This window comes from Phyllopteryx taeniolatus, chromosome 6 (genome assembly GCF_024500385.1).
Source record: "Phyllopteryx taeniolatus isolate TA_2022b chromosome 6, UOR_Ptae_1.2, whole genome shotgun sequence".
Taxonomy (NCBI): domain Eukaryota; kingdom Metazoa; phylum Chordata; class Actinopteri; order Syngnathiformes; family Syngnathidae; genus Phyllopteryx; species Phyllopteryx taeniolatus.
Window position 1 is genome coordinate 2934451 of NC_084507.1, and position 21000 is coordinate 2955450.

The window sequence follows — 21000 nt, forward strand, 5'->3', positions numbered from 1 at the left end:
TTCAGAGACCCCGAGACCAGTGATTCCCAACCAGTGTGCCGTGAGCGCTTTTCAGGTGTGCCGTGGGAAATTATCAAGTTTTACTTAATTGCTCAAAAAAATATTTATTTACAAGAAATAATTTATCTTTGTTCATCTAATTATGCCAGTGAGGCATAGTGACAGACAGAACAAATAAATGCTCTTCTATTAGATGGAAGTACATACAGTAATTAATGTATCCACTTTTTGTGATATTTTTGTTTGTTGGTGGTGTGCCGTGAGATTTTTCAATTGTAAAATATGTTCCTTGGCTCCATAAAGGTTGGAAATCACTGCCCTAGACGACTTGCTGAGATCAATAGAACAATGAAATCTGCTGTCTACCAGGAAATCCTGCAGGCGAACGTGTGGGCTTCCGTTTATGCCCTCAAACTCAAGCACACTTGGGTTATGCAGCAGCAGACCCAAAACATACCAGCAAGTGAAACTCTGAATTGATTATACAACTCCAATTCCAATGAAGTTGGGACGCTGTGTTAAACAAATAAAAACACAATACAATGATTTGCAAATCATGTTCAACCTATATTTAATTGAATACACTACAAAGACAAGACATTTAATGTTCAAACTGATAAACTTGTTTTTAGCAAATAATCATTAACTTAACTGCAACATGTTCCAAAAACGCTGGGACAGGTGGCAAAAAAGACTGATAAAGTTGAGGAATGCTCATCAAACACCTGTTTGGAACATCCCACAGGAGCTTCCCTGAATTGCTCAATCATTCACAAGCAAAGATGGGGCGAGGTTCACCTCTTTGTGAACAAGTGCGTGAGAAAATAGTCGCACAGTTTAAGGACAATGCTCCTCAACGTACATTTGCAAGGAATGTAGATATTTCATCATCTACGGTCCATAATATCACAAAAAGGTTCAGAGAATCTGGAGAAATCACTGCATGTAAGCGGCAAGGCCGAAAACCAACATTGAATGCCCGTGACGTTCGATCCCTCAGGCGGCACTGCATAAAAACCGACATCAATGTGTAAAGGATATCACCACATGGGCTCACGAACACTTCAGAAAACCAATGTTAGTAAATGCATTTCGGCGCTACATCGGTAAGTGCAACTTGAAACTCTACTATGCAAAGCAAAAGCCATTTATCAACAACACCCAGAAACGCCGCCGGCTTCTCTGGGCCCGAGGTCATCTAAGATGGACTGATGCAAAGTGGAAAAGTATTCTGTGGTCCGACGAGTCTACAATTCAAATTGTTTTTGGAAATTGTGGACGTCGTGTCCTCCGGGCCAAAGAGGAAAAGAACCATCCGTACTTTTATAGATGCAAAGTTCAAAAGCCAGCATCTGTGATAGTATGGGGCTGTGTTAGTGCCAATGGCATGGGTAACTTACACATTTATGAAGGCACCAATAATCCTGAAAAGGTACATACAGGTTTTGGAGAAACATATGCTGCCATCCAAGCAACGTCTTTTTCATGGACTTTTTCAAGACAATGCCAAACCACATTCTGCACGTGTTACAACAGCGTGGCTTCGTAGTAAAAGAGTGCGGGTACTAGACTGGCCTGCCTGCAGTCCAGACCTGTCTCCCATTGAAAATGTGTGGCGCATTATGAAGCGTAAAATACGACAACGGAGACCCCGGACTGTTGAACAGCTGAAGCTCTACATGAAGCAAGAATGGGAAAGAATTCCACCTAGAAAGCTTCAACAATTAGTGTCCTCAGTTCCCTAACGTTTATTGAATGTTGTTAAAAGAAAAGGTAATGTAACACAGTGGTAAACATGACCCTGTGCCAGCATTTCTGGAATGTGTTGCAGCCATACAATTCTAAGTTAATGATTATTTGCTAAAAACAATAAAGTTGATCAGTTTGAACATTAAAAATCGTGTATTCAATTAAATATGGGTTGAACACGATTTGCAAATCATTGTATTGTGTTTTTATTTATGTTTAACACAACAGCTCAACCTCATTGGAATTGGGGTTGTAAAATAAAAAAGATTTTGAAATAGCCAAGTCACAGTCTGGACTTGGATCCAATGAGATGCTGTGGTATGACCATAAATGGGCAGTGCGTGCACGAAGATCCTCCAATATAACTGAGTTAAAACAATTATGTGAAGAAGACTGGGCCAAGATTCCTCCATAGTGATGCAAAACACATCAGTTATCACAAATGCTTGATTCCAGTTAATGCTGCCAAGGGTGGCGCAACCGGTTTTTAGAGGGCAAATGTTTTTTAACATGGGGCCAGATAGGTTTGAATACAATCATCATTTGGAATTTGATTTCCTATTTACTTAACACTGTCTTTGTGACATTAAAACTGGCTTGATGATCTGAAACATTTAAGTGCGACAAATATGACACAAAAAAAATATCACAAATCAGGACGGGGGAACTCCTGTGTCTTCTTTTTTCTCTGTCTTATTTGCTGTGAGAAAACTTCCTTTTGTTGTTGCTCAGTCCCTGTCATTTCTTATTTATATATTCAGAATAAAAATCGGATCTGCACTTTGAGCAGAGATTGCAAAATGTGGAGTGATGCATTTATAGGTGTTTCTATGGAACCCAAAACAGAACATAGATTTTTCCATGCTTTCAGAATGTTTATGTGCATAAGAAGCAATATGTAAACAGAGGGGTTGACTAAACTTTTTCTTTAGAGAGTAAACAGTCTGACTGAATTGTGCCAAGCACCTGAAAAAGCTGGATTACATGGATTGAAACTTTTGAGTGGGGTTTGAATCAAGTTGTGGCTGCTGTTTCGTATCCAAGTCCTTTGGAAAAATGTTTATTTGGGGAAAAATAACCCTGGGGGTACAAAACTGATACTCTTTGTAGCGAACACATTTCAGGGAGTAGCAAAATCTCTCTGTGGGTAAATGTTCCTTTCATGTTAAGAGACCAACGTATTACTCTGCTGCAAACAGAGGAGGAAACAAAAGCAAAAACAGACATTTTCATGGTTTGGCGTTCAGTCGCATTAGCAGAGACCCTTTTGTTTTTGTTCTCCCTCTATCTTTTACTTCTCTCAAGTTCCTTCTATCCCTTTGTCAAGCCCTTGGGGGGTACTTGCACTACTCTGCACTTTGGGGATTGCTTTCCTTTGTCTGTTGACAACGTCTTGCAAACTTTGTCCCCTGTGTCCTTGTTCAAGCAATACAATGCATTATACTTATATAGCGCTTCTCTAGGCACTCAAAGATGCTTTACAATTTCATGCATTATTCATCCCGTCCTCAGTCACACCTGGTGGTGGTAAGCTGCCCTGGGGCAGTCTGACGGAAGCGTGGCTGCCATTCTGCGCCTACAGCCCCTCCGACCACCACCAAATATCCAACTACATTCATCCGTAGGCAATGTGGGTTAAGTGTATTGCCCAGGGACAAAACGACGACATGCGGTTGGGCGGGGAAACAAATCAGCGTCGCTGCGGTTGTCGGGCGTACTCTTAATCTCTGTGCCACGCCACCCAAAATTTGCATTCTTTATCAAAGATGCAAGAGTAAAACTGAAAACAAAAACAAGGTCAACCACAGTTGACAGTGGATGACTAGTCTACAGCCATTAAGTAGTTTGATCCTCTTTGTATAATGTTCCTATGTGTGCATACCCAGAGCAGCACACACAAAACTCAAAGAACGTCAAGACAGCATGTTACTTAGAGTAGAACCAGGCAGCTTTGTCGGATCAAACCTCTCTACATAGAGGTCTTTGATTGATATCATCGTGCAAATTGTTGGCTACCTGCACACCAGTTGAACATGGTCCAAATTAACCTGTGACCTACAGTATGGTGTGCGCACACACACACACACACAAACTTTGGTGGACAGAGCGGTCAGATAACTATGACTCCAATGTGTAACTCGGTTTTCTCCAGTAAACATATATAAGTTTGTAATTTTGTAACCCACTAAAATACAAATGGAATTATTATTCACCTGAGTCCTGGATGTACTGAAAGTTCCCCGTTCGCAGGTCGTCAGAGCTGTGTTCTGAGCCAGAACAGGGGGAGCCTGGGGAGGGCGGTGGCTGGGCCAGAAAAGTCTTGGCTTTAGAGCAGTTTTCCTCCGAGTCCCCTTTCTGTGCAGAGTGATATGCTTGCAGGTGCTCCTCCACTAGCTTCAGGCAATTTAGATGTTCTTGTCCCCAGAACACCTGTGTAGCAAGCAGCAGGAGAGCAGCTGGACTTTAGGTGGGTGGGGAGAATAGAAGCGTTTACAGAAGTAATGAAACTGTGAGATTAATTCCTGGAAAAAAGTTTGGAAGTACAGTGTATCCGGCAAGCATGCACTTAATAAATTACTTTTCTGCAAAAAGATTAAATCTATTTCCCCCCTCAAAATTTTACACACAACACCCGTAATGACGATGACCTTTTAAAAAATGTTTTACTAATAAAACACGAAGAAATCACATGTACATAAGTACGGAATACTTATGTACGTGTGATTTCTTAGTTTGTTTGTTTTTTGCCATGAAGCTCAAATTGACCTCGGGTGCATCCTGTTTCCACTGATAATCCTTGAGAGCTTAATTTGAGTCCAGCCGTGGTAACACACCTTTCTATATCCGGTCCTGAAGTTGACAGGTCATGTCAAAGCACAAACCAAGCATGTCAAAGGAATTGAACAGGATTGTCTTGTGACACAAATCTGGGAAAGGGTACAGAAAATAAAACTCCTGCTCTGAAGGTCCCAATCGGCACAGTGGCTTCCATTGTCCACAAATGCTCTTCCTAGAGCTGGCCACCCCTTATAAACTGAATGATCGGGGCATAAGGGCCTTAGTCAAGGAGCTCCAGTGTTCCTCTGCTTAAAGAGGAGAACCTTCCAGAAGGACAACCATCTCTGCAGCAATAAACCAATTAGGCCAATATGGTAGTGGCCAGATGGAAGCCACTCCTCATTAAAAGGAACATGGCAGTCCGCATGGAGTTTTCCCAAATGCATCTGGAGTCTTGGACCATGAGACAAAATTTAAACGTGAATGCCAGTTCTCACGTTTCGAGGGAAAAGAGGCACTGCTCATTACCTGGCAAATACCATCCCAACAGTGAAGCATGGTGGTGCCAGCATCACAGAGATGTTTTCAGCGGCAGGAACTGGGCAACTCGTCAGGAGTGAGGGAAAGATGATTGTAGCAATGCACTGAGACAACCTGGATGAAAACTTGCTCAAGAGCGCTCTTGACCTCAGATGGGCGACACTTCATCTGTCAGCAGGAGATCAGGACAATTCTGTGAGTGTCCTTGAGTGGCCCGGCTAGAACCCAGACTTGAATCTTATTGAACATATACAAATGAAATCTGAAAATGGCTGTTCATAGACACTCCCTATCCAACCTTGAGCGGTGCTACAATGAAAAAAGGACAAAACTGCCTAAAGAAATTCCAAGCTTATGGCATCGTATTCAGAAAGGCTGTAATTGCTGCAAAAGGTCCAACGACACAGTATTGACCAGTTAATACTCACATGTGGTTTCTTAGTATATATATATATATATATATATATATTATTTCTCATGAATTTGCAATTTAAAAGAAAAGTCATTTTGTCATTTTGGGGTGTTGTGTGTCGAATTCTGAGGAAAAAAAAAAGGAATTTATTCCATTTTGGAATAAGGCTGTAACATGCAGAAAAAGTGTAGCGCTCTGAATACTTTCAGGATGCATCGTACATGGTGTCAGCACATACAGTAAATATCTGCACAGCAACATGACTCACGGGTGATGTGTGTATGCAGATGTTGATCATTTTTCAACATTATCTCCCAAAACAAGATGTGAAACAGTCACATGAGTCACCACTTTACAGTGCATGATCAATAACTACCAAACACAACTAAGTTTCCTTCTTACATGGTGTCCCCCTTCCCACACACCATCAATGTGGGTCTGCTGGGGTTTGGACAAAGGAGCAGGAATCTCTGAGTCAAAAGCATTTCACACATGGTGCTGTGTGCGTGCCTGCTACTAACTAATGACTAAACTCTGAAAACAGGAAAATTGTGGGAGTTTCTTCGAGGCATTTGGAGAGAGAAAATAAGATGAAGAAATCGGAAGGAATTCCAGTGGTTTTTGTACAGCACTTGATTAAAACACCACGAACACCAATATTTTCAAAGGGAAACATACAACTACGTATTAAGGGCAACCACTGAAAAAGACAGAGAGCAGGGTCACTCTGAAGTAGTAATGTGGAACAATACATTAGTAATAATGCAATCAGTTAGTCACATTGAAAAGGGGATTTTTCAGCTGGGACATTATGTAACACTGAGCACAAAGCCACATATAAAATATAACCCAGCCTAGAAATTGCCAAATAATGTTCCACTACTTAACCGGCAGATGAGACCCCAAGTGACACACACATACTGGTCACAGTGGATTTGAAGGGTTCAATGCCTCTTCTAGTACTACAACTACAGCCGGTAACACAGAATTCAAGAGGAACAGCAGAATAAAACAGCAAAATATCAAAGAATGTTATTAATGCGAAACCGAAAAGCACTCAAATGGAATTGGAATATCATCTAACTATAACAAAAATACTTAGCCCAAAAATGTTACAGAGGTTCTTGACCTCTTACAAATGTACTGTAATTATCACATATGGAGGTATTTAGACCTGCAACAGGCCTCCTTTCAGGTCCAGCAGCAGTTTAGGGGGACCAGGCTCAGGTCCAGGACTACCACTGTGCCGACACCACCTCGCCTCCAGTGAGCTGCTGCAAGAAAATGGCCCCAGTAGGAGATGGCTTCTGTCTTTCAGCCCTGTTCTCATCAGCACATCTTGTAGCTCCAGCTGCACAGAAGCAGATTGCACTGCATCTGGGAGAACAGAAGAAGTGACAAGAAATGATGAGGGGTTACACAACCATATAAAAACATTGGACCAGGACAATGGAAAATGTTAGGCCAGTCATAGAACACCATACAGTATCCACAGACATATTACACTATCTTTTGAAAAAGATGAAATACAGGAAAAAGCAATCAAATGGAATTAAGGTTTGTTCATGTAATAACTACCGTGGAACATACAAATCCAAATGCCCTCAAGGTTGAACACTTTGTACAACCGGTACCTGCGCGCCAGCCCATGTCGACTTGGTCTCTTATGAATCTTATACATGGTAATGTCACTTGTTCAGTCCCCTTATATCTGTCCAGGCTGGTCACCATATGGCCAATTCAACAATACGTCAACAATAATAATATAAAAGTACACTTTGTACACTCGTTACCATTTGTCGCACATCAAACATGTCGGTAAGTACACATTATTAGTAACTGTGGTTAACATACATTTACTCTATATTTACTTGTATGACAGTAAAAACTGTAAAATGTTACCGAAAGAATGCCTGTGCAGTTAATAAAGATAAGATTTGATTGTGACACTTTTACTCTGGCACAGATTCTTTCAATTATAACTGATCTGCATGGGAACAATTACAATAAGAATCAGGGAATCAGGCTGCTCCTGTTTTTCTTTAAAAGTGTGCCGCTAACCAACATGTTTAAACAAAGACAGTGAGACTGAAAAAAACATGGTGAGATCCACATGGAGAAGCCAAACACCCACTCATCCCGAAAGAACCAAACATAGCAGGAGCCACCACAATAAGACAGCACTCTCTGTCCTTTCCATTTAATCGCAGATGGGTCATTAACTGTGGTCACAGGCTGTCCAGAAGTTGGCCTATAAGTCCCCATAAATCAGCAGACTCCAACCTCATCTAGTAGTTGTTAACATGGCAGGGCTGAGCTGGTCAGTCACAGCAACAGCAGCAGCCCATTTGGAAACCTCAAACCAGAATGACTAATAATGCCCTGTGAAGTGGCCCTTTGCCTTTTGACGGCAGTAATGGTCCCTCCACTGTGCTTGGCTCCGAGTCCTGGGAAGCAGAAAAGTAGAGCGTGCACATGCAACTACAGTCCACATTATATTACACAGATGTGGCTAACATAGGGCACATTTATACAAATCATTAGCCTAATAGCATAATTGCCCAAGTCATTTTTAACTTTACTGTCACAATGTCAATCAAAAATACCAATGTGCGTGCTGAAATTTTTGCTTGTTTTTGTTTTTTTGTTGTCTGTGTAGATTCTCAGTCATCCAGGTCATGGTAATCCCCAAAGGTTGAAACAAGGCAACTGGACTTTTTGTTTATTGAATTCGTTGTGCTTTTTCTTGTTTTCCGAAAATGTTCCAATCTGACTTTGGCAACTAAGCTATTGGGTAAACGATATGTCATCTTCGAACAGCAATGATTGATTTATCTTCACTACATTTACAGTATGTAACTGATATAAATGTCATTTTTCATTACATTTTTTTATTGACTTGGACAAAAAAGAGTGGGGGAATTCTATCCATCAGCCTCCAACAACAAAATACAGCTGCATACAGGTAAGGTTGTTGCCAGGGTTCCATTTGGAATACGATATCCAGTGGACTACATACTTGGCATGATTCCTTTGCCAATTCCTGTAACCAATCAATAATGACGCAAAACATTTCATATTTAAACCATAGCTGCTTGCAGAAATTCCAATGGGTTCTTCTGGTGTGATATAGGCTAGGTGAATTTTTAAGGAGAAAATGGAAAACCATGCAGTGGGAGTGGAACAGGAGCTGATCAACTAAGGAGACAAATGTATGTAGACTTGGGGGGGGGGGATGACATTAAATGATCTATATGGCACAGATCTTTCCAGACTTGCTAAACTGACTAAGATATGTCTTATTCAATATTCGGGCCCAACATCACAACTGGAGTGTTCCATTGAAAGAAGGCTTTTTTTTGTATAAATCATTCTGAAATATTACACTGGGGTGAGTCATTTGTCCAGGACAGATGCTGTTGATACATGTTGGCAGTTTACCTGCTAACGTCTTCTGGTGTTGTGGTGCACTGAAAGTTATTTATTGAACAGGTTTATTTTCATGGTGAGGATTTATTTGACAATGCAAGGAAACTCCCAAACAGGGTTGTTTAAATTGTGAAAAGTGGTCTTTTATTCCCAGACACAGAAAGTTGAACTATGGACAAGCTAGTGCGCCCAAAACCATGCAACATACTCACACACACATGCTCAGATCCAATGGGCAATCAACTCTTTCACCATGCATCATTTACAGCCTAGTTGACCTCAGCATCCTGCAGTTGCAACCAGAAGCAACAGCAGCAGCTCATAATAATTACGTTAATTTGGAATGATTTTAATGAGGGGGAATCACAGTCATTACTCATCCCATTTTTCCATCCAGTCAAGTCAGACTCTTATTTGTCAACCTCCTCCCTATCCACTCCTAAGCGCTCTGTGTGACCATATTACCAGTATGTTGGTCCCAGAAGATGCGTCAGCAGACAGCTAAAGACATTATGCAGCGCAACAGAAAAGTGTGAGTGGAAGGAATGCACAATAAAAATACTTGGATACACAGTAGGATGAGCCAGGTGTCATCGGTTTTCTGTAGAACTCATCAAATACTGTAAGAGACCCTAATGCACATGATGTAACACCTTGAATTTATGAGTTCCCGGTAAAGTAAAGTTTCTGATACACGCGGACGTTGTATGCGCCAGGCCATGAGGAGGTTTTTGCTTTGACATAGAAAAATAATCCTAAAAAAGATGGACTGAAAATTGCACACAGCAGACTTTGACCTTTGACTTTAGCTACCTCAGCCATCTCGGGAATGCAGCCCTTTGACCTTGACTGCCTCTGCCATTTTTGTTTACAAATCCTTGAAAATGTAAAGAAATATTGCGAGGCTCCCTGTCTAAAAAAATAAAACAAGCTGTGTCTGTAATTAGGCTGCCTACCAATATCCATGTAACTTTTATAATCAGTCACACTATGACAAAATTATTATTATTTTTTTTTTTAATGTGGCAAGTACACACAAAATGGTATAAAAAAAAAATCACATCACAATTAAATGACCAAAATTGTCACTGTTACCACGATATTGGTAGAGGAAATCCAGGTATTTCCTAAGTATTGCGGTTTTATTTGAAATGCACTTTTTGCTCATTAGACATCGTAAGCAGCAGCGACTGAAATGAGTTGATGGGTTTGTAAATAATCGGTTCTTTAATAAAAATGGCAAGTACAAAACCAAAATGCGTCACAACAAACTATCTTCTCCTATTGGTCACAAGAATATAAACAGGAAGGTTTGCTGTATGGATTGGTGACTGAGAAGCGAATAAAGCAGCATAAATTAGATTAGATTCAACTTTGTCATTGCACAGCATAAAAGTATTGAGACAGTTTAGCATCTAACCAGTGAGTGGTAAGAGAGCAGGAGGTGCATCTGAATAGTAGTATACACTAGGGCTGTACGATACATTGTTTGAGCATTGTCATCAGTATGTACCTATGCGCAATAGTCACATCGCAGGGTCCGCTGCGATGTTGGTGTCCTGTAATACACTGTGAATCAACTGTTATATTAACAGGGACCCATTTGGACATGCTAATAAGATTAGCACCCATGTTACAGTCAATTATAACGCTTCAAACATATGATAACTATGGTAAGAGGACGCAGGAAACAATGTACACCTGCTGCATTTCCTATTTTGCTCTTCACAATTCAGAAACTATAGTCAGGCATGCCGCAGCTGCGTGAGTGCACAAGGTGTGTTCAGGGACACTGTGTGCATAGGAGCAAATATGTTCCTTGATTCTTTTGTAATACAATACATAACTGTAAAAATGGATTGCTAGTAAAATTATTATTTCCATCTGAATGCTTTAGTCATAACACTGTACAATCACACTGTGAAAAGATGGATTTTTTTTTGATAGTAGATAAGATAGATATTTTGTTAAATGCTCCTGGGAATGCAAAGTTATCAATGTCCTTTCAACATCGTTCCTGTCATACTGTGTTGCATGTTTTTGGTTGCACATATAGTCCTACAGTCTTGTTTTTGTTTTAATTCATCATTTAAAAAAAACCCAAAAAACCAACAAAAAAAAACAAAGCGACATGTTTTTGAGATTGTTGGGTGAAAGCTCCAGCTGGCTACTCGTGTGGCCTGAATGGGTGGCAACAATGGGGAAATGAAATGCCACTATTTTGAGGGTAATAGCCCGTCAGCAACATATTGGGGGGTAAAAAAATAACTATGAACTAGTTAATTTTTGAACCCGTAACTTAGTTAAAAATTTGGAATTATGAACAATGAACTGAACTTTGACCAAGTTGGTGTAGAAAATGAATTTTTCCAACATTGATTCTGAAATAATAAATCAAAATAAAATTCACAAATGTTTTATATTGTTTTAAAGCTTTTTTCAAATAGCCCGTTTTAAAGCATCTAAACTGAAAACTAAAGAAGCTAGAGAGTATTTCAACATTTTGTGAATGCCTTTTGTTAACAACACTCCTCAAAGTCAAGAATTAAAACAATAACCCCAACAATATATTAGCATACTTACTAAGCAAATAAAAGACACAAAGAAAAATATAAGAACACTTTGCGCTCAACAGTGGAGTGAATGTAGAAAAATATAACAGTGGTTTGAAGTATTTTTGGAGGTATGATGGAGAAAATGAAGGCACCTTGAATCGCAAACATGATCATTCTCCATTTATAATGCTAATACCCTGTTAACATGATTGCTACTTTCAAATGTGCATCAACTGTAATAACAATACAGATAAAGTAGTTTTGCCATTTTACAAACCACTTGAATAATGATGACACAAATTATTGTTGTTGCTGGTGGCCTCACTGCTAGAAGTGGCTAACTGCTACTTGTGCTAGCAACAAATAACGACAGGCTATACTGACTGCAATCACATTATTTTTTATTTATTTTTGCTTTCCACATAATCACTTGGGTGGTACGTCTTCAAATGAATAAACACTGTTGTCCGTTTTTGAGGGCGCAGCTATACCTTACACATTGGCTAGCATTGCTCCATGTTGCTTTGGAGACGCCATCACACAACCGGCATTGTGTACTCGCGGACCACCGTCGCTGGGGCGAGGGCGGGGTGAAGACGGGGTGCCGCCGACTCAGATCTCGCTACAGGGCGAGCCGACCGAGTAGGCGCGGTTTCTGTTTACTCTTGCAACTTGTAAATGGAAGTGGAGCCAGAAAAGGATGTCTCTGATTGTCTGTTGTCATGCACATTCCCGTCACGTTAGATTGAGCCCTGCTCCAATATCACCGGCTCCAGGACACATGCCGTTGCACAATGATTGGGGCGTGTATGTTTGTGTACGTGGGTACAAACATTCACTCGCCACATGACGAGTAGCACTCTGGGATTCATTCGCCAAAAGGATAATTTAGTCGCATTTGGCGCCTAGCGAGTGTTAATTTCGGGCCCTGCTCCTAAATATTCCACAGTCGCCTGTCAGCTGTATTATAAGAACGTGGAAGCGTTTGGGAATGACAGCAACTCAGCTACAAAGTGGTAGGCCACATAAACCGACGGAGCGGGGTCAGCCGATTCTGAGGCGCATAGTGCAAAGAGGTCGCCAACTTTCTGTCGAGTCAATTGCTACAGACCTCCAAACTTCATGTGGCCTTCAGATTAGCGCAAGAACAGTGCGCAGAGAGCTTCATGGAATAGGTTTCCATGGCCGAGAGCTGCATCCAAGCTATACATCAAGTATACGAGTTCAATGCAAAGCGTTGGATGCAGTGGTGTAAATCACTCCGCCACTGGACGCTAAAGCAGTGGCCGTGTTCTCCGTCTGGCAATCTGATTCACGAGTCTGGGTTTGGTGGTCACCAGGAGAATGGTATTTGTCCGAATGCATTGTGCCAAGTGTAAAGTTTGGTGGAGCTGGAATAATGGTGTGGGGTTGTTTTTCAGGAGCTGGGCTTGGCCCCTTAGTTCCAGTGAAAAGAACACCCAATGCTTCAGCATAGCAAGAGATTTTGGACAATTCCATGCTCCCAACTTTGTGGGAACAGTTTGAAGCTGGCTCCTTCCTCTTCCAAAATGATTGTGCACTAGTGCACAAAGTAAGGTCCATAAAGACATGTATGACAAAGTCTGGTGTGGATGAACTTGACTGGCCTGCACAGAGTCCTGACCTCAACCTCATAGAACACATTTGGGATGAATTAGAGCAGAGACTGAGAGCCAGGCCTTCTCGTCCAACATGACTATGCTTCTCACAAATGCGCTTCTGGAATAATGGTAAAAAATTACCATAAACACACTGCTAAACCTTGTGGATAGCCTTCTTAGAACAGCTGAAGCTGTTAAAGCTGCAAAGGTCTTTTGCGTAGGACGACCTTAATGTGGGGAGTGAAGAACCAGTGATGCGTTTGGCAGTTTTCACCAGCCTCTGGAGAGATCTATGGTCCGCAACAGAGCAAATGCCACATCACACAGAGATGCAGTTGGTGAGGATGCTCTCCATGGTGCAGCGGTAGAAGTTCAAATAACCCCAAATGGAGCAAAAGTGTTGCGTTTCTGACTTAAATAATTATCTTTACAATCTAGTAAGCAACAACACACCAGCAAATAGCAGAGTCACTTTAAAAGCATGATGTAACTACATTATCTCACGAGGTGAAAAAAACAGGAGCATACTAAACCAAAGACATATCTGTTCAGCCAGTGGTGTAATCTGTTTATGTGCCACCTGTAGTTACATCACCATAATGATTTTTAAGCATTGTAAGAACACCTATCTTGATCCTGTTAGCTTCTCATGCTATCGCTAATATTGTTGCACGGACTTTAAATCAATACTCGTAGATACAGTACGCTATGTATAAACGCTAATTGCAATTTGCAATATATTTGTTATGATAATCTTACCCTAGTTGCAATTCAGGGGCCACATAAAGTCTAATTTGATGTTGTCTTGGCCGCACCAGTAAAATCATAGCAACATTCATATCAAACAATAAATTGGTAGAACACCAACTCCCTTTTGCTTTTACCTTAATGCAAAGCAATACCGTAGTACCTTATGAAAATGTTGACATTTAATGAACTATCTTTTTAAGAAACATTAAAAACGATCTCAGATTTCTTAAGAAAATGTGTGTATTTTAAGTGATCGCAGTGAGGTCCAAACTTCAAGTCATAGGTATTTGGAACTGAAGAATATAGTATTGTACATTCAAATAAAATCAATTTATGAAGATCTAGGAATTATCACACTCCATTTTCTACATGTGAATAATTCTCAAAACCTAAATTGATGTACAAATTAATGTGCAAACTATTTCAAATGTATTATCTAAGCAGGAAAGTGACTGGCTGCACTTCAAATGTATAAACTGCATGAATTAAACACATAAAAAATACATAGATAAATGATATGGCATTGCATGAACCATATGATCCCACCACACCAAACTGTATTGTAGTGAAGCTGCTGACTTAACACTTAATTGCACCTGCCCCCTTGGCTTTCTCATCCAGTCACAAGTCAGGACTCCTCTTCACATTCACAGCCTCAAAAACAGTTGGAAATTAAAGAAACTCTTATCACAACACAACTGCAGGATCACTGCCATATTTGTTTTACTTTCAAATTCATCCTGGCGGGCTGGTTTGCACCCCACCTCAAGCTATAGGCACAATGAGGGAGTGACAAAACCCAGTGTAGAAGTAGCACCGTCGACATCTCTGTTGAAGTTAAAAATAAGAGGTTCACACATGACCAACAGGGGGCATTTTATTTTATTGGCCATGCATGGAAATGTATGCGCATGCAGTCACACAACCACACACACAGGGGAACTCCTACAGCTGTTGTTTTGGAGCCATTTGATGCTGTGGTAACATCTATGGCTGGAAAAGCCTCCTTATAAGGTACCATTGCAAAAATGATATTAGTATATGAACATGTACATGCACTTACAGTGATTGAATTCCAAATTTGGGGTTTTTCAATTTTTGGGGGACTGTCATTAATTTCTACAGGTACATACATACCTTACCATCTATGTAAGTATCTGCAAAACTTGCAGTACCAATCTTTGGGCATCAGCGAGTCAGTAAATACAAGCAGCCCTGTATATGATTGGATGGGGAGGGGGTGGGGGGTAAATAGCATATTCCAGGAAGCTTGGTCCATGCATGGCTGGCTGACTGATGTAAAGAACTGGAACGATGTCAAAACGCTGAGAACATTCAATCAAAGATGTGCATATGCTAACCTTCACCTGCATAATACTCTACAGACCCGCCAGTAATCCAGTGCACACCAGCCTTTCTCTGCAGGCTAACATATAACTTATGTCACTCCAGCAACTAAGTGGGTGGTGTGGGTGGAAGTTTTCGTAGAGTGAAACACATCTCTGGCAAACACTTGGGTAAGATTAGATAGGATCGCGGCTGATTTACTGTCTCAGTTTCTTCCTGGCAGGCCTTATCTGACCACTGCCTGGCTGATTTATACTTCAGGGTGAACTGGTATCAATTAGACGAAACCTAAAGGAGTCATTACCTAAGTAGCAGAACCCTCCATAGACTAGCTGAGATGCTTAGAGTAATAGAAATAATATATTGTCACTCACCACAGGAATACACTTTCCACTTACCACCAGACCACTATAGGGAACTGGTTCCATAGGGGCAGACATTACAGCCCAAGTACAAGTGTTGTATGTCATCTAAGTCATTAGACAACCCCTATGTGATAAATGTTGTTCTGTAATATATGTGCCAATTTATTAATCAAAAGAAAAGGAAAGTAAGGCTTGGGAGATTTTCGGAAATATCTTTTCATTTGGAGTCAAAGTTCTAGAATGGCAAACAGAACAAATACTGCAGATTAATTATTCTTGTATCACCGAGATTTTCTCACATCACACCCACAGGAAAAAGGGAATCTATAAGATGTTCTTTATAAGGCAACTGCACATACAAGTGAATAAGAAAAAAGATGACAAATAACAAGACAGTGCTGTGAAAAAGTATTGGCCACTTCTCAAATTCTTATATTTTTGCATAGTTTCCCCACTTTAACGTTTTAAGATCACCAAACTAATGTAAATATCAATTACAATTATAACTAAGGTGAACTTAAAATGCTGTTTTTAAATGATTTCATTTATTAAGAAAAAAAAACTATTCAGTTACCTGGCCCTGCGTGAAAAAGTAATTACCTCTCTAGTTATATCATGAATAATTGTGGCTAATCACAATTTTTTGATAATTTTCACTGATTTAAACAGAATCTGTTCCCACCAAATCAAGTCGGACAAAAGATCTAAAAAAGCTACAACAAAATGACACGATTCAAAGAAATTCCACAACAGTCAAGAAATAAAGTAATTAACATCTATCAGCCTGGAAAGGGTTACAAAAGACATTTCTACAGCTTTAAGATTCCAGCAAACCATAGGGAAAGCCATTATTCTCACATAGAGAAAACACAGAACTGTGGTGAACCTTGTCAGGAGTGGCCGGCCTACAAAGATTACCCCAAGAGAACAGCAAAGACTCATCCAGGAGGCCACAAAGGAACTCAGGACAACCTCTGAAGAACTGCAGGCCTCCCTTGCCTCAGTTAAAGTCAGTGTTCATGACACAACAATAAGGAAGAAACTGGGCGGAAATGGAATCCATGGCAGAGTTCCAAGGCGAAAATCACTCCAGACCAAAAAGAACATAAATGCTCGTCTTACTTTAAAAAAAAATAAAAAATAAAAAATTGAGCGCACAGGTATACTGTATAAACTGCACCCATTTATTTCACGTATAAGCCCCACATATTGCACAGACAAATACAAGAGAAAACAAAAACAACTAACCTTACTCTAGGACTTAAACAAGTGGAAAAAGTACAAAGTAACAAGTCATGTTTTCTGTCTGATGAACGTGGGCTTGAGCAGAGCAGAATACCGATCCGAAAGCTTCAATGCATCTCAATTTGATTAAAAATGGAAACCACAGGTGTCAAACTCAAGGCCCGGGGGCTAGATCATGTGGCCCGTGAAAGACAATCATGTGCCGTTGACTTCTTGTTTCTTGATAGCATACCAAAACTCAAAATTTTCTTCAGTGGTATTAATGTTGTACTTTTTTTTTTAATCAATCCCCCTTTTAAAATGAATTATATAATAGTTGAACAAACTGGCCTCTTATTTCGCAAGCAGTCATCTATTAATTTTATGTGTATATGGTCTGTAATAATATGAGACGATCATACATTTATATGGGTACAGTCATAATGGCCATATAATAGAAACCAGAACTACGATGTGGCCCGTGACAAAAAATAGTTTGACACTCCTGATGTAAACAGTTGACACTTCAACATGGAAATTCAAAACAAAAACATTAAACTGTAAACACAATTTTGGTGAATAGACGATAATATAACGCTCCTGTGATAGGGAAAATTCACATACACTGTAAATCCGACCATTGTTTAAGTTGCATGGGTTGACGTTTGGGAGTAGAGGCTTCTAGCCCGAACTGTATGGCAATGATAACCAATTTTTACAAAGAGACCTCTTACCTGCCTCCATTTGCTAACTTTAATTCAAAGATGGACGATTATCAAGCATGATGTCACCGGCAGATACTTAAACGGACTCGCATGCAAAAAAAAAAAAAAAGACTTCAGCATCATTGTATGCATCATCACTTGTCATTAAAGGCAGAGTACTATTTTATTTAATTTCAATATCTAATTATGAGCCATGTATGGAAATGTACAGTCTTTTTAATACACTTCTTTGACAATCAATTGAAAAAGTACCCAAAATTGGATAAGTGGTCAAGAAAATGGAAGGATTTTGGATTTTGAGCTTCAATGAGAGAGGTGCATCTCAGAAATTACAGTACTTTCACTTTTCTGCTTATATGATAGTTAAGAAGGTTAAAAGGTTACTTAAAAGAGGCATGTCATTGGCCGAAAAATGTGTGTGGTGGTTATTACCTATGTTAATGAGCCACACCGCTTTGTAACTGTGTGTGTGTGTGTATGGGATTGGCGGGGGGGGCAGATTGACTTGCTGACAGGCACGTTTTCAGAAATAAGTAGATAAGTAATTTACTTGGTTGTTTAATTTCACACATGATGGGGTGGGCAGGCTCTCCTGAGGGCCAAATATTTGTACACAAACAAAAAAAATACATGTTCCATAACACAATATTTCCCCTTTAAAAATGCCTGTTCAGTTGACAAAATTATTAGTTTGGTCAAATTGTTATTAATGTATTTTTTTTAACGATGATTTATGATCATGTCACTGTCTTTGGCCTTTTCCAACTGTTTAAGTGACGAGAGAACACTGTGACGAGCCAGATGCTTTGTGGAGGAAAATGCTCAGTACTGGATAAAACAAAGACAATAATAACAACAGGATACTTGGAAAGGGATCATAATTTTTGTTGTGTGTAAACTAACAGGTTTGATCCCAATCCAAAGGTTGTCCAAGAAAACAATTAATAATGAATTAAATGAAGACACCTAAATAAATACTGGGTAGCTTTCATCTTGTTCCTACGAGCAGACGTTTTCCGTTGGAAGCATGTTAGAGTAAACCAGCCTGAAGAAGTGGGGTGGTAGAGTTGAAGTGTGGGCTGGGGTAGGGGTGGTGGGGTGTCATGAGGGTTGGGAAGGGTCCACAGAGGCACAGGACTGAGGTGAAAGCTTTGTATGTCAGACTACATATTGTCGTATGCGCGTGAAAAAGTAGGCGTGTGTGTGTGTGTGTGTGTTCGTTCATAGGAAGTCGGGGGCACTCTTTGAGCAGTCTGATGGAGAGTTGAGAGATTAGGGAAGGTCTTGTTTCATGGACCTTTAGACATCTGTTCTCTCTCTTTTTGCCCACCTCCCTCCTTTCTTTCAATGAACTATGAATGCCCCTCTACCTTGGGGAGTGGTGAGCCGTGGACGGAGGGAAGAATGTGGGGCTTCCACTTGCTTTTCATTAACACAGGATCTGGTAACACACCTCACTGTCAACCTAATCCCCTCTCTCTCCATCTTGTTCCTTGGCAGAGCGTGGCTGCTATGACCAGGTACAGACCCCCAGATGTTAGAGCAGCTAAAGTCTCATGAAGACAGGATGAGGTGGGGTGCGTGCAATGACATATTCAGGGAAGACCTCTGTTTTCCCTGCTTTCTCTTCTTACTTCATGCCCTTTATCATATCTCATTCTTTCCATTTTTGCCATTCTCTTGTTTATTGACGTCTTTTTCCAGTGTTTCTTGAATGACCTCCACAACATCTGCTCTTTGTACACTAATTAATTTTGTCTGTATCCTCGTTCTATTCAAGCTGCTTTTTCTCCATGTTTGCATCAATCTTCTACAATACTTGCTTTGAAATGATTTTCCTTCCATCTTTCTTTCCCCTGTCCTTATGTCTCCTTCCATGCACACTGACATTCTGCTCACTTGTGCTGTGCTCCATCAATACCAACTATCATCCACTAAGGGCCAGGAGAGCAACAAGAGTAGCAGTAGTACTGGTAAATATTGCAGCAGTAGTCCTATTACATTCTCCTGTCTAACATCTCATATGAACAGCCAGTCTCATGGGGGTCATTCCCATTGACTGATTGAGGCTTCTCAAACTGGAATCTTAACTTTCATCTGAGTAAATTTCTAAGGTATCTTTTTTTTCAGAGGTACGGATTAAAAAGCAGTCTGGATCGGTGAGTGATGGAGCCGGTGCGGCGGAGTCAAAAAACAAACAAAACAAAATACGTAAAATTGGGAGATAGACCTATTGGAACCAACAATCAGTCGTCGTAATTGAAGACATCTGTCTCCTTATGATGGCAACAAAATCTGGAATCACTATGAGAAGGCATCCTTGGGGAACAGAGACAATTTATGACAGAGCCCTCCCTATAAGAGTCCCAAAGTTATCAAGAGACTAAAAAAGGTGAGGCAAACATGTCGCTAAACAGCTAGGTTTGAGACATTTGCTTTAAAAAATACTGTTTCCCACACACAAGCATACTTTGGCTTTCTTGTATTCCACTGGCAACATGGACAAGTTTCACCCCACATGAACTTTTCAACATTCTTTCAAAGACAGGGATGAAATATTACCAACTATAATGAGCTAGACATAAGAAACCTCACAGGTTTTCACCAAGTGCTCAAATAGGAATTACGAGGAAGAAAATAAAAGTTTTGTAGCATATGGTGACAGTGTTATATTTATAGCTGTGCTGCTCAGAACAGACGTGCTTGTCTACATAATCTTGTTGGGGCATACCAGCAACCATTTTCCAGCCAAACTGCAGTAATATCAGTAAACACGAGTGAGCCAAACTGAATAATTGTAACGATTCTCCAGTCAAACCCTAATTCCATGAGGGCACATGTTTTTATAATATGTTCATATTTATAAGGAAAGCAAGATCCCTCCAATGATTAACTCTGGGTGTGTGTTTTCTTGCCCTAAAAGACGTCAAGTCTGATGTCCCTTGAGAAGTCCGTGTTAGTAAAGAGCTCAATTCAGCAAGTCCAAAGGATGAACACTGGATGTGTTTTGATTACTTTGTTAGTTTCCCCCCCCCCCCCGCCTTTTTTGTAATACATAAAAGAAAGATCAGCCACAACAAGGAGTAAGAGAAGAAGAATGTAAGAGGAGAACAAGAATAACACACATTGGAAGTTGCGTGACAGAGACTTATAGTAAAATTCCACTTCAATGTGTGACAACTGGAAAGTTGAGGGAGGATGTTTTATTATTTAAAAGTTTGACTTTTAACATTGGTTCACTGGATTTACGCATAGAATATTAACTAAATAAAAATATGATGAAAATTTAGTGAGTGAGATTCATTACTCTCAAAAAGCATTAGGGCTTCATCATTTGCCATTAAAGTTAAGACTAAGCGTGTTCTTATTGCTTTTACATTTTACAACTGTCAGAGGTCAACACCTTTCCTTATTAATAATAATGCATACACTTTATATAGCACTTTTCAAGGCACTCAAAGATGCTGTACAATTGCCCACATTATTCATTCACTCTACAGTCAC

The 21000-nt window shown here is 40.1% G+C and overlaps 1 protein-coding gene across 3 annotated transcripts in view; it reads right to left on the reverse strand.

Moving 5' to 3' along the window:
• Positions 1–21000, reverse strand: part of LOC133479384 (intermembrane lipid transfer protein VPS13B-like) — a 489205-nt gene that overhangs the window by 91544 nt on the left and 376661 nt on the right. For all 3 annotated transcript variants that reach the window (XM_061776308.1, XM_061776310.1, XM_061776309.1), the window contains 2 exons: positions 6654–6856; positions 3963–4179 (listed from right to left, as the gene is read on the reverse strand). In XM_061776308.1, the coding sequence (XP_061632292.1) occupies positions 3963–4179; positions 6654–6856 (420 nt within the window). The remainder of the gene's footprint in view (positions 1–3962; positions 4180–6653; positions 6857–21000) is intronic.